The sequence below is a fragment of the Pestalotiopsis fici genome (genome assembly GCF_000516985.1).
Source record: "Pestalotiopsis fici W106-1 unplaced genomic scaffold PFICI_Scf_11, whole genome shotgun sequence".
Taxonomy (NCBI): Eukaryota; Fungi; Ascomycota; class Sordariomycetes; order Amphisphaeriales; family Sporocadaceae; genus Pestalotiopsis; species Pestalotiopsis fici.
Genome location: NW_006917101.1, coordinates 282,825 through 297,433, shown reverse-complemented (window position 1 = coordinate 297,433; position 14,609 = coordinate 282,825). Strand labels below are relative to the sequence as shown.

At 49.1% G+C, this 14,609-nt stretch overlaps 4 protein-coding genes across 4 annotated transcripts; 3 read left to right on the top strand and 1 right to left on the bottom strand.

The window, feature by feature from the left end:
• Nucleotides 1–339: 339 nt before the first annotated feature.
• PFICI_13104 (uncharacterized protein) lies at nt 340–879 on the top strand (the record flags this gene model as incomplete). The annotated part of the gene is made up of 2 exons (XM_007841685.1): nt 340–617; nt 672–879. 2 exons carry the CDS (start codon nt 340–342, stop codon nt 877–879), a joined length of 486 nt encoding a protein of 161 aa, XP_007839876.1.
• Nucleotides 880–1,546: 667 nt separating this feature from the next.
• On the bottom strand, nt 1,547–3,178 carry PFICI_13103 (Imidazole glycerol phosphate synthase hisHF; the record flags this gene model as incomplete). Its single annotated transcript, XM_007841684.1, has 1 exon — nt 1,547–3,178. One exon carries the CDS (start codon nt 3,176–3,178, stop codon nt 1,547–1,549), a length of 1,632 nt encoding a protein of 543 aa, XP_007839875.1.
• Nucleotides 3,179–3,754: 576 nt separating this feature from the next.
• PFICI_13102 (uncharacterized protein) lies at nt 3,755–4,930 on the top strand (the record flags this gene model as incomplete). The annotated part of the gene is made up of 2 exons (XM_007841683.1): nt 3,755–3,865; nt 3,917–4,930. 2 exons carry the CDS (start codon nt 3,755–3,757, stop codon nt 4,928–4,930), a joined length of 1,125 nt encoding a protein of 374 aa, XP_007839874.1.
• Nucleotides 4,931–9,134: 4,204 nt separating this feature from the next.
• On the top strand, nt 9,135–10,111 carry PFICI_13101 (uncharacterized protein; the record flags this gene model as incomplete). Its single annotated transcript, XM_007841682.1, has 2 exons — nt 9,135–9,592; nt 9,652–10,111. The coding sequence occupies 2 exons, from the start codon at nt 9,135–9,137 to the stop codon at nt 10,109–10,111; spliced, it is 918 nt and encodes a 305-aa protein (XP_007839873.1).
• Nucleotides 10,112–14,609: the final 4,498 nt, after the last annotated feature.

Below are 14,609 nucleotides of genomic sequence, written 5' to 3'. Positions count from 1 at the left end.
GTAATAATTTACATAGTAGTAACTATGGCGAGGTTGTTGCTCGTCAGGCCAACGTCCTCGCCAGTTGCTATGTTGTCAGCCCTTCTGCCTCGCTGAAGGGCTTCCACTACTGCACTACCCTGGCTGCAGGGGCAGAGTGGTATTCCTGAGGTTCCTATCTCAGGACTACCATCCCCTCCGTCAAGTCCCCCCCTCGCGGCCTTCACCGAGGACAATGAGCTCGCTCTTCAGCCCAAGAAGAAGCGTGGCTCCGCGTCCTCCGCCACCTCGAGTGGCCGCCGCCGAGGGGGGGCAACATACCTAATCAGGGAAGAATGTGAGAGATTCTTTTGTGAGACCATGAGATCCGTGTTCCAGGTTGAGGGGAACATGGCCAGTAATGGCTCCAGCCTGATGGATGTTTACAATACACCACCAGCCGACTACCCAACTCCTCCATCCTCGTTTTCCAGCACCGACGGTTTTGTGAAACCTGCCTTCGGCGTCAGTGGATGGTTGGAATTCTGGGATTACGCTGGAGGTGCAAGTTTCCGAGCATTTGTGGCCGAGGACGGTGAAGAGAGAAGTCTCTTTGCCTTCTTTGACGCAGGACTGATGGGAAGAGATCTAAAGAAAGCGTAAGGGTTATCCATTACCTACTTGTCAATTACTTGATGCTAACAAATTTTCAGATTGATTGCATTCATAGACCTTGCCGAAGGTCCTTTCGAATGCTCTCAGGTAGTCATCTGCCTTGACAGAATGATTCCAGAAGATGAAGTCAAAAGCTTAATGAGAAGTTTCCAGTGGGTTGGGTTCGAATTGAGCACCCTCGACCACTGGGCCAAAGACGTCGATGTGACTAGCGACAGGTGGTTGTTCATGGCCATGGAGGTCTGATCTGATTCAATTCTGCTTTGTTCCGGCGTTCCGAACTTGCGGTTGGGTTCTTCCATGATTCAGCATCTCCTTTTGTCCTGCCCACTTTTTCTGCTTGATTGATCTCTTTTGTCGACGACTTGAATCTCTGACTGAGCGGATTCCTAATGGAGCTCGTAGGTCCGCCTATTTTCGGACTCGCAACCAGAAACACCATTCAATGAGTTCAACGCTGCGGCTCAGTGAGGGCTTCAAGTCTGTCTTTCTACGTTTCTTGTCACTTTTAACAATCTGCACTTGAGCTAGCATTTTGCGCATTCCGGGCATGTCATTGGTAAAATGGAAAAGCGCGCTACTTGGGAGCACCTCTCTTCACAGTCCAACTTCAGACTCACGGTTGCAGCGTTTTGTTTGGCGTTACAGTTTCACGATTGCATGGAGTCGCGGAGTTTTCAAAAGGTAGTCTAGTTTGAGCTCTAAATGTGATCATCAATACACATGGGTTTCCAAATCAAGAAGGTCTATTCTATGCCGTTTTTACTAGTTACTCTATGAAGCTCATCCGCAAGCTCATCAGTGAAGGCCATGTCCCCTATTCTATATTACTGATATTCGCCAGCACATCGAATGCGACTTGTAATCTCTTTTGAATTTTGCGTATTTTGATCGTCATGTACGGTAGATGCTCTCATAGGTTACCTTCGAATTGCCGCACCTCCAGCCCCTTTTGTGCCAAGTGGTCTTTGACCTCCTTCACCGTGTACTCACCACGGTGGAAAATGCCGGCACCTAGAGCAGCGTCCGTTCTCGTCTTGGCAAATACCTCTTCAAAGTGTGCTGGGTTACCGGCACCACTCGAAGCAATAACGGGTATCTTGATGGCGTCCTTGACCTGCGTGATCAGCTCCAGATCATAACCAGAGTTGGTGCCGTCCTTGTCGATGCAGTTCAGCAGGATCTCGCCAGTGCCCATGGCTTCGACGGCCTTGACGACCTCAACGACGTCCATATCTCTCGTCTCACGACCGCCCTTGATGGTGCACGCGTACCAACAAAACTCCTCGCCCTTGGGGCCAGGGAACGCCGTCTTGATGGTTGCGTGGCGAGTGGCGTCGGCCTTGGGCACATAGACGCGCTTTGGGTCGATGGAAACCACGACGGCCTGGTTGCCATATGCCTTGGAGATCTGCTCGATAGCCGTATTGCCGAAGAGCTTCTGGCCGACGGCATAGTACTCCTCGGCAGCCAGCACAGCATCGGATCCAATTGAGACCTTGTCGGCGCCCGACTTGAAATACATGGTGGCGATCTCGAGTGCCGAAACCTTGGTTCCGTCCGTATCCACGGTATCGCGAATACCGCCACCAATAGTTAGGGGCACGAAGACTGTCTCGGATGTCCTGCGCAGAATCTCAAGCATGGGAAGATCGGCGACAGGGCAGTCGCGGAACGACGTAATGTTGAGAAACGTCACCTCGTCGGCTCCTTGTTCGTAGTATTTCTTGGCCATCTCGACGGGCTTGCCCAGATTTCGCACGTTGCGATCGTCGGACTTTTCCCGCACATCGTATTGGTCGCCCTTTGTCACTACCAAATCGCCCTGATCGTTTGTCCGTACGTCCAAGCATGCAATAATTCGCTTCGTGAGACCTCCTGTCGGCGCGGGACCCGTCACTGTCTGGCCCAGGGCTTTTGCGCCCTCGCCTGTGAGGAAGGATTTGATCAACCGGAGACCCGCTACGCCGCTCTTCTCTGGGTGGAATTGTGTTGCCAGAATATTGTCCTTTGCCACGGCGCCGACGAATGTTTCGCTGCCATATGTGCCCGTTGCAACCGTCCAGCCTTGACTCTCAAGTTCTCCTTGTACGTATGGGAATTTGTATGTGTGGACGTAGTAGTATTTACTCTCGGGCCTCAGGTCGTACAGGCTCTTGCTGCTCGAGTTTGCGCTGTTCCAGCCAATGTGCGGCACCGCCTTTTGGGAGTCATCGAACCGGTCCAGCTTTCCCTTGATCGTTCCCAGTCCAGCCACTTCGGGGTCCTCCAGCGATCCCTCAAATAGCGCCTGCAGGCCCACGCATATTCCCATGAAAGGCTTGCCCGCGGCAATGTGCTCCTTGATCGCGGGGAGATAGCCAGCCGAAGCCAGTTGTGACAGGCAGTGGCCAAAGTGTCCCACGCCCGGCAGGATCAGCTTGTCTGCATTGGCGACCTCGGAGGGCGATCGGACCCAGGAGACTGTATAACCGCATTTCTCGATCGCATTCACGAGGGACCGCACGTTGCCGGCGACATAGTCGAGAAGGTGGACTTCGGGCATACTGAAAGTGTTTGTTGACTTGATCGAAAGTTTGGATATGAGTGGATCGGTTATACAAGTCGCCTGTAGCTTCAATTCCTTACAATGAGCGAATGTTGGGGGGCAGGAAATTGTTGTTGTTGGCAAGCCAAAGATTTATATGCAGTCACAAGTTGAAGTCACAGTTCGAAGTCGGACTTTTAGTGAGTCAATCGCCGGCCAGCAACAGTTTTGCAATGGAGGGGCAGTAAAAGACCCCGCTATCTGCCTGCACCAAGGAATACCACGGCGGAGAGTCATAGGGCGCGTTCTGCCATTTTCTACCGCCCAGCGCTGTTCCTGCAAGGGCACCATGCTGTCTTGCCTTTAGCACCAGCTGTGGGTAAGGTAACTTGCCAATCCGGCTGGTCTTTCACGCCAGTAACCTTCGCGTTCCGACAAGTGAAGATCGCGCAGACTGCCGTGCATTTCCATTCCATCATCACGACCAAGCATTCACTACCACAACTACTCGTTCACAAAGAATCAATCAGGCGTGTGGAGACCCGTTCTAAATGCGAAAGTCCAGGATAGGTTGCCTCACCTTCCACCGTTCAGATGGCTAGCACTCAGGCGCCCACTGCCAGCGGAAGCAGAGTGGCCCCAATTTCTCAAGATCACGAAAGTGACTCGGAATACGAATATGAATATTCCACAACAGAGACAGAGGTTAGTTTTCTTTTGTAGGATCTTGCCCACATTTTTCTGACAGGATTCCAGACATACTACGTAACTCTGGACCTCTCCAAGGCCGACTTTGTCGCGCGTCAGCCCTCTTCTCTTCCTAGCGGTCGCGGGAACTACAAGGAGAGAGCTTTTACCGATATTTACGCCAAGGACAGAGATGAAATTGTCGACACGTGCAAGCAGAAGCCCAAAAAAGTTCATCCTGAACAGGCTGTAACTGCCGGCGAGCACGCACTAGAGCAAGGAAAGGCCCAGCAGAAGCAGGATCCTGCAGACCAAACCATCGACCTCAACGAGTTCCAGATTTTAGAGCTGCACTCGGAAACGCCTTTGATTGCATACCGCGGCCGCGTCTATGAAGGCCACTGGGCCCGCAATATTGGCACGGAGCTCCTGTTTGCCAAGCGCGACGAGAGCAACCCGTTGCCAGCCATTCGACAGCTCGGCAAAGGCGTCGACTTGCTTGCAGCCAGCTCGGCACGCATCATGCTGACGGAGAAGAACGTCAGACCCCGGGATGGCAAGGTCCAAAGAACGCTTAAAGACCGCTACGAGAATGGAGAATTTTCCGACCCAGACGATGAAACCGTGCCAGCCGTGCCTGATCCAGAGCCTGGAGCTTCGGCAGAGAGATACGAGCAGGGCGATTTCCTGTCCAGGTTCATTGCACTCAAGAAGCGCAAGGGTGAAACTGATGAAGTCACCGTCATTGCTCGTCTTCACGAGGAAGGAAAGAAGAAGTCTGGGGCTAAGAAACCAAAGGAACCGAGGAAGCCAAAGCAACCAAAGCAGCCCAGCTCTACCCGTGGTCGCGGTCGCGGTCGCGGGAGAGGCTCAAGGGGTGGTAGAGGCACCGGTAGAGGCGGTACACAGTCTCGAAATGCCGACATTGCTGACGATGATTCAATGATATCGGAACCGTCCAATCTAGTCTCAACCCCAATGGATACTGAGTATGTCCGACCGAGTACCCGTCGACAACGGGCTTTATCTTCTAAGAATCAGGACAAGCCGGAAGATGTGGATATGGATGATGCCGAGGAATGAAAGAAGAAACTGATAGCCTGACAATATACACGGTGCATAATTTACATAATACAACTTTGCCATCCAATGTCGCCTCAATTCCCCGCTAGCCAGATTGTTGGTACACATGATGATTTTGATGAAAATATGCGCTTGCCTCCGTCAGGTGAGCAGTCGCTTAGTCAAGGTTGTTGGACCCGATTGCCATTATGGCTTCCGGTGTACATGCGTCCGGGGCCGGCTTAGTACGAGTTACGAGACAGAACTCATATCCGTGTTAGTAAGTCAGAGCCAGCTTGTGTACTATGATAAATTGTATTAATATCTCGATGTGCTATACGTGCTAATTTTTATATATATCGAATCCGACTATGCTCGATAGCTTCCGCTATACTCTGTAGCTGCCCCACACACTACCTTTACGTTCGCCGAAGTATTCAACCACAACATCGTATGATCGACCCTTGAATTGGATAAAGCAACAAGCTAATTATAGAATTCAGCAATTTTATTAATGTTTGAGCGACTGGTACCGTCACGAGAATTCATGGCCATGATTGTCCAAACTGCGTATACTCTTCCAGCAAAAAAAGAGCCGATTATAGCCACTTATACCCGCCTTTTTCCCACTTTCCATTAGACACATTTGTTCAATTTTGAGGAAAGAGCTATGGAGTGTTTTAGGATCGCTCCTTCCAAGAACAGCCTAGCAGCAGTTCAGCGATTATAGCAATACGATCGCGCTTATAGTGTAGCGGTTATCATTCTTGCCTTCCAAGCATGAGACTCGGGTTCGACTCCCGATGGGCGCATTTTTTTGCTTATATTCATATGCATGTTTTGGTTATATTCATATTTTGTTAATTATTTGCTAATTATGATTTTTATAATGAAAAATCGAAATAATCTTTTTTTCCCCTTTTTTCCCCTCTTTGTTTTCTCTCTCTCTCTCTTTTTTTCTGTTTTTAAAGGTATTTCTTTTATGATATTTATGCTTAAATTCAGTTTACTGGCTGTTATACGCTATGACCTGTCTATAGCTTCTCGTTGGCCATAATAACGGTATGCAACACGTCCACTATTTGAAGCCAAGGCAGACTTCTCTATCTTGTTACCACAATGCGCAATGCGATAAGAAGATGCATATATGCATGCAACCTTACAGGCAAGTTTCCAGCTATCCATGTAGACTGCATCCGACTTTCGGTGGCCCAATGCCGCCAAAAAGGCAATCCGCCGCAAGTGCGTGTCTGATCTGATGATGAGCAGCCACTTGTTGTGCGAGCCTGTCTACCACATTGTTTCTCCGCATTGCCGTGGTGTGAACATCTTATTGTAAGTCACGGCTACACAGCAGAGTGACACTGACAACCCTAAAAAGAGGCACAGCATAATTCCAGACAGCCTCGTTCATGAGTTCAAGTTTCCTCAGCAGTGCCACTGACGGGAACGCAGTAAAATCGGGTTCTTGTGTACAAATGCCTGTCCCGATTGCCTGCATAGCCTGATTTTTGCGCCTTGTCAGATGCAGGTGCGTTGGAGATGTAAATGATGCACGACAAAGGCAAACGAGGATTGACATGGATAACTGCTGATAGCATTGACCTGCATCATACAGGCCTAATTTATGAATACCTGTTTAAGGGTGTTGCAACCAATAGGTTGTCTGGTTGGTAGGTAGTTTATGTAAAAAGACTATATGCCTACTTTGTACTTCTGGCCCCCACGTGGCGACTACCATTATATTATAATGTTGCTTGCAACTGCATGAGCATGCATAAACTCATGCTTGTGGTAGCAAAAACGTGGCACCAGTTTGGTTGGCTACCTACTCTCTCAGCCAATGAGTAAAGACACACAGCTTGCATTGCATCAATTGCTGCCCAAACCTCCTCACATACCCAAGAGACTTTATATATAATAGATCGAAACAACCCTGGAAGATCGAACGGGGCAGGATATTTACATACCTCACCGAAAGTTCATCGAGGTCAAGACCAGTTATGGTCGAGACAAATGAGGTCCTTTTGCATCTGAGCCATCTGTGTAGCCTCGATAGGTTCAAGGCTGACAAGACATGAAGCAGACGATCAGCGGCGATCCTAGCTTGACGGCTTAACGGTGCCTACATACCCGGCCTGTCTATCAAGTATGGAGTATCGTGCGCGATTCCTACAGACTGGCCCAGACGGCAAGGCAAACAAGTGGTTCACGTCTAACCCACACGCTACTCGTGCCGATCATGACCACGGCTATGCGGAAGTCGCTGCGACACATGCCAAAGCTTCGAGATGTACGACATCAGCGGCATCATAACCGAAAGAGCCCGAGAGCAAGGCACTGGCTTCTTGTAACGAACAGTCCTCGATAACCTCGACACCAATACCCATGAGCAGCAGCCGGGATTGCAGTGGAGACAAATCGAAACGTCCAATGAGGATGCTTCGCCAAAGGTTTATAGCCCCAGATGTCGGCGGCGGCCAAGCTGTATTAGGCAAACAAAAGTAGGCAAACAATAGCGCAGACAATGAGGCTCTTTGCTGGGCGAACTGGTTCGCCCCCAGACGATGCCTAAAATGCTGCTCATTGGAAGGGAATAAACACCCACTCATTCAACGTCAATGGCGGAGGAGGTTGCATCAGCTCAGACAATCACGCAGACGCTGAGGAATATTATTCTCCTACCAGAAAGGTGGCGCAGGGCTGCTGGACTCTAGGCAGCCACTTGCCAATCATCATCAGCACTTTAAACGCGGCGTCAAAACGGCATAGGGCTTGGTCATCATCATCAGCAGCAGCCTTTCCGCTATAGGTTACCAGGTTCCTTCTTTGAAAGACCAAAAGTCTTTATCATCCCCACAAGACATGTAACCTCGAAGAGCGATGCCCCGAGAGGTTCTCGCCGTTCAGGTTTTGGTATGCAAAAGAAAGCAGCCTTCCGAGGAAGAGGAGGGATTACGCACTTTCAAATACAAAGGTGACTGACTGGGATCCTGGGAGCGAGCTGAAAGTGCCAAATCCAATCCAGGTACCTAGTTTAGGTACGCACGCAACGCACCCCATCACCAAATAATTGCCAATCGACAGTGAAGAGCCCTGTTTTCGGCCCAGGTTGATGACACGATCGAGTTTGAATGACTTGTAAATGTCCCATCCAAACGGCAATATGCATACTTGCTGCATCCCCTAGCCCAGTCAGTCCTACATACACACACACCTACATGATGGATAATATAATAAAGTCTCTCATCACTGCTGCTGCAGGCATTGAGGCCGGGTCCCCGGTGAGTCAAAGCAGGTTCCCAAACAGACCGAGCAACCCCAGACTGGCGACTTACAGATGGCCACGTTCCTCACTCGAAGGTCCTCAAGCCACTCTAGGTGCTGCTGCTGCTCCTCGTTAGACTAGTGCCGTAATGTGACTGGTAGGCCTATGGAGGGTCCCGCTGGCGCTGGGGGCTGTGTATACTCTTTGTGGAAGCTTGGCATTGCGCACTTTGTTCTTCAGCGCAGCGATCTTTCTGCCCAGGCCTTTCCACAGACAGCCTTGAGTTCCCACAATTATTTTCCTCATCGTGCTTGATGATTATTATGCTTGCAGCACTTGCAGCAGCTCGACATATTTGCATCCCGTTTAGGGTGATTCTCCAAGATACCTATCTTCTCGCAATGAGTCGATAAACTTTGTATTGGACGATAATGCCTTGGGAACACACCGCCTCACGCTCTGTTTGAAAGTGCATTTTCTTCTTCATTGAGGTCAATTCTTGCCGAGCTTGAAACACTTGTTATATATCATTGACATTGTTTGCTCTATTTCATGACAGACTCATCCTTCGTTGATTAAGAGACTGACTCGCCGAGTTCCTCGACCAGTGCTATGCCCAGGATTAATTCCACTACTATCCAGCCGTTGTACAATATTGCAACCACAACTTGTCGCACCTACATTTGCGGAACTGCATGCTTCGATCCCCCGGGGGTTTGCTCCTCTGCCCAGGTATGCTGCCAGTTGCCCCAGTAGTTGAACCGGAGAGCTGACCGTTGCCGTTGAGCAAGGGTCGCGCCGCCCACCCTTATTATAACTGTGCGTTTGTTCACCTTTTACCATAGCAAGAAGCCGGGCAAAACAGCGCCGGTTTGCATCGCGACATTTCTACAACAACAGGAACATTGCACATCCTGATTGATCATCTTCACCATAAATCACAACCAATCTGAAGACATGGCATCGTACGGGGCTTACAATTCCTACTACTCAGAAGCTAAGATCAACGATTTCTCGAGGAAATTCTCATCCTTTGCCAACGGCCAACATTACACGACGGGAAACAACTACCAAGATAAAACACAAGGCGTGCCGGAATCCTACAGTCAGGGTCAGGGTCAGTACATGATCCGTTGCCTTTCAAACGGCTCGAATACATCCCAGAATTCTTTGTCAACCTTTGGATCTCCACCGACTCCCGTAACCTTTCCCACCATGTCCGACTGGCACTCTCACTATCCACCGTCTGACCAAGTTCAGTATACTCCGGAACTTGCCTATGATCCAGAACAACCATGGTGGCAAGAGGAGAGCTCCTATTCTACGGATTACATGGAACCTTCGATCAGCTATACAATGTCGCCGACTGATGGTGTCGACAATATGGGTTATCCCTATCCATCGACCATGTCCATGTAAGTCTACCAATGAAGAGTTCTAGTATGCACCGATCTGATCTCCTTCTCATGGCTAGCCCAAGAACATCCCCAATGGTAACGATGCAGGCTCCAGCTCTGATGCAGGAAGTCGAGTTGCCCAACACATCCCACATGTGTTCGGAGCCAGGCTGCGAATCCAAGACGTCGTTCAAGCGCAAGGCGGATCTTCAGCGGCACTGGGAGCAGATCCACCAGACACCGGATCAAAAGAGACAGTTCTTTTGCGACTACCCAAAGTGCGAGCGTAGCCACGACTCATTTGGTCGCATCGACCACTTCCGCCAACACTATCGTGACTTTCACAACGAGGACCTACCACGTAAAAGCGGCGAATCAATTGATTGGTACGCGGACAAGAAGCAGTCCGTGTCCCCGCGAACGTGGCGATGCGTCAAGTGTCTCAGCAAGGTTGTTATCAAGGACTCTGGCTTCACATGCAACCAATGCAATACGCCTTGCGAGAAGCAGAGGCGAAACATCAGAGGATATCAATGATGAGCAACTATGCCGGCATACCACAAGTCACTCCCGGCGGTTCAGTCTATTGCCACGGGGACTCTTTGTGTGGATTTCTTCAACCGTCTTGTCTTTCATGTGCCCTCTCTGATACGCAGTCACGACCTTTACGCCTTCGCTTGTTTTAACATATTTCTCTGCTTTGACCGAACCATTTCAGCTACGGCTACTGGGCTATCCTCCAGACTCTCGCTTCGATTTCTTTCTCCTTGACGACAGATGCCTTTTTTGCGTTTTCCCGCCACAACGGGCTATGCTACGACTTTCAAGACTTTCTTTTTTGTTTCCTTGGTTTCTCTACGGCGGTTCTCGTTGTGTTTCACGGCATGATGGAGGTCCTACGGTGATGTGACTGTTTCCCCCCCGCGGCGTTCCTGATTCGTTCAGTTTACAGGCAAGGCGTACTTTGGTTGTGGTGTCTTGGCGTTCTACGTTATGGGCCTCCCGTGGACACACCATGTTTTTTGTTCCTCCTGGGGGGCCCTTTTTGAGGCTGTGTTCATGGGTTTTAAGGTTGGGGGAACACCCGCTGCACTGCATGCATTTATTGGGAAGCCCGCAATAGAGTGGCGCAGGGCCTTGCTTGTCTCAATAGGGTGGGCGGGTGGGTGGGTGGTCTTGTCATTTCTCATTCCCGTCCTGCACGGAAAACACAAAAAAAACAAGGATTATTCTTTCGCAAGAGCAAAAAAGAAGTAGATGAGAAGCGAGAAAGAAGAGAAAAAAGAAAGAGACGAGGGCACTTTTGGCCATCTGGAAAAACCTTGCCGTCGTCTGATTCGCTGGCCCGCCAGTCATGGAGCGTTTCCCCAGAGAAGGGAGGTGAGACGAGCATCAGCCTAACCAAGAACAAGAGAGGCGCGCGTCTCTGTGATTGGCGACATGCACATGGAAACAGGCCACGCTGCTTCGTGCATATGTGCGCGGCTTTTCGAGGAGGATGGACGGACGGTAGGTACTACGTTATTCATGCATCAATCATGGCGAGGCAACCCGCTGGGCTGAATTCGAACTCCAGCTCACTACAGCAGCATGCAAAATAAAAAGGAAGAGAAGTAGCATTTGCCCAGGTATACTTCCAATCTTGTACAATAGAATACCAAGACTGTTAGAAATGAGGCATGATACAATAGATACGTCACTGCTACGTGACAAACCAAAGCAAATGAAACTGCCCTTATCTATCATTGGTTCCTGGTACTACAAGGTCCTTTTCACTCCATTCGTGTTTTTGGTGCCATTATAGAGCCAGCAAGATGACATTTTTACACTGCCACTTCAGCATTATAATTCGAATCCCTAACCACAGCAAAGAGCTGTTCCTCCGACTTTTGACCATTCTGACAGCGGTCACGAAATCGACAGGGTACTCCACATGTCCATCTTCATTGTGATTACCCTCGCGGCACTACGATTGGCATCGTGTAAGTTTTAGTCAGCTGAAATGCTGGCGCCAAAACCATCCAAGAAGGGTAATACCGCAACCAGACCCTAGCATGGGCTGTGCAATGCGCGTGACCCATGCGACTATGATACGAAATCTCGATAATGCACTGATGACAAGGCTCAGCTGCAAAACAGCGTTCCATCCGCGGAACCGATTCCATTACAAGGTCAGCTATTGAGATGACACCAGAAAGGCAAAGATAATGAGCAGGGTATGTGTGGTTTCATGGCTCTCCTCGACTTTGAGCATATCTGTCTTATTCATCATACGACTCGTTACTCAGCCAATGACCAAAAGGTCCATTGGGAAGCATTAGAACGAGTCTTCTCTTTCCTCATCACGCACATGGCACCCATGTCATCTAGATAGCCTCAATTTTTGCCTCCAAGAAATCAGAGCTCCTCACAAAAGCACAACTTGAAAACTTCTCGTGATGAAATTTGAGCATGTACGAGCAAAGCGCGACGCCGTCGACGCCTTTTTACGTCCGTAAGATCCCAGTGAGTCCATTTGGTCGATGCGCATGAAGGGCTTTTTTGCCTGTTGTGACAAGATTGATAAATACATGTCTGCCGTAGCATGATACAAGTTCCATATCCAAACAGTCCACTTCATGTCGAAACTCTTCAGAGAAGGAGTGCATATATATATTTGCAGGCTTCAAGATGATAGTATCTCGATCCTCTCTCTCAGTACCCTGTCATTTTCAAAGCCTCAATTCAAGTAGTTGTCGATCTTGTCTCCTCACTCTGGCTGGAGGGAAGCCAGCACTCAAGGTTCCAACTTTGGTAATATAAGCCTTCGGATGAATTATCCTGAACCAAAAGAAACTGTCGTCATGTTGGAGCACTTGTTCTTGTCAATTAATGTCAGCGGTCCGGGTATGGTTGAGTGAGATTGCGCTATACTGGTTGTACCATTGTGACTTCCGTATAATTGATATTGGAAGAAGGTGATTTACATTGGACCAAATACCCCGACACCAGTATCATAGGCAACAAAAGACATCGAGACTGGGTTAGGTACAGCATCAGACATATTCAGAGTGTCTAGAAACAATCGTAATCGTTTTACAGCTCGAAGGTTGCTCGGCTTCTGGGCTATTGACGATATCGAGATGGCCTAGGTATAGCATAGATCATCTAACGCGCGTGGTCTGGTTTTAGCCGTTCTGTTTATCCTTGAAAACTCATTCAAGAACTTCAATAAATTACCATTGTACTCGTACTAGTCTGGCCACTTCTGCGTCTTGTAAACGCGCATTCAAGCCATCTCGTGATCGAGCCGTTGATATTGCCTTGATGTTCCACTCGAGTGAACCTGGTTGATCCAACCGACAATGTTCAAGAAGGCACACATAACATCAATTGGCATGGTCTCTTGGTCGAACCGCTTTCTTTTGAACTAATCAAATAAGGCAGGATTCTGTTTCTAGCAACGTCAAAATCTCTCCGCGCCAATAATGATTCCTAGATATGTAATTTTCCATCATGATTGCGACTTGATGACCGCAATGATACACTGCGCGATAGCGCGGAGAAACTACCGGTAAATGTAAGGGCATCTGCACACCAAGGTTGCGCTGCCATCCGTTCCACCGTGTCGTAGCCTTCGAGGCCTTTTTGCGAAGAACAAAATGGACGTCGCCTCTCGAACGGAAATGCGCCCCAGGTTTTGAGACTAGGATCTAGCCGCATGCGCAGAAAACCGTTGTCGCAGCCCCTGATGACCACCTTGATTGCCATGAGCGCTCCCATATATGATGGTCGGTGTCGGCTGATTGGTGAATGAACGGTATATGTCGAGTTATAAGAAGGTACACTGAGCCGGCCTCCGAACCCCCGATCGCATGCTGGGCGAGTAACGACACACGAAACTGGTACCAGTGCTCGCGCATGACTTCTCTCAGGGTGGTGCGCCTGGTGAGTCCTAGATATACCGATCTGGCACACGGCATAGCAATTCACCTAGGAGGGAAGCTACGAACTCTAACCAGGGGTTGCTCGTTTGATGCTGTGCGCCTATATAATGGAATTCATCCAATCTTTGCAAACAAATAAGTCGAAACAGCAGTGACTTTGGTTTGTATTTTGCCTGTTTATAGATGTTTGAGTACATGCATTGGGAGATAGCACGTGAGATGTGCATTGTACCTCTCTCATTGATTCTTTAATCTCAAGAGTATACGTGTACTAGGTATGAACGTCAGGCACCTTCTTGAGAGAAGAGCCTCGAATAACAGCTGTCAGGGAGGATAGGATAATTCAAACTATGAGTCCGAGTGTAGTCCCTAAATGATGGATGAATAACGTCTTGAATTGTTCACACGTCCTTCTCCCATGGCCCGGGTCGTATCACTTCCAGGCCTGGCTTGGTGTGATCATTGCTTCTTTTGTCATAAACATTCAAATCATTCACATCTTTCTCGCGCGAAAATAGCTATGGATATATTCATTCAGTCACTCTTCAAGGCTAATGAGGCTAGGCTTTGTTGCTCCAAGAGCACATTGACTGGAGACAGGTTTGCCCACCTCATATTGCTTGTCCCCATTTGCTGCCTCGAAACCACTTCCTACGAGATCCTGGTATCAAATTTCACAACGGGGTTGCATCCGATAGCAATGGCAACATGGATTCTCTCTGCTGCATTCCAGCTACCAGGAGAAAGGTCGCATGCAGTTCTCCAATAACGTCCAAGTATGAACTTTTAGCCCCAGTCAATCAGCACAAGGCTATGTGGTTGGCTTGGATGATTTTTGCACTTTTGTTACAACCTCCAACTAATAAATGATAGCAGCAGTCTGGAACGACTTTGCTTCCGAGAACGTCCGAGTTGAGAACCGTCAGCTCATGTCCTAATGCAGTATGCTGGCACCGGTGTGATGGTCCTGGACGATGCACAACGTGCTTAAGAGGCATGGTCAATGTTTTGTTGTGTCACCATGGAATGTAAGGCTGTGAGTATAAGGAACCTCATTGGCGAATAATGCACCCACAAGGACATTTCACTGCATATCGGCCCCGAGCCAG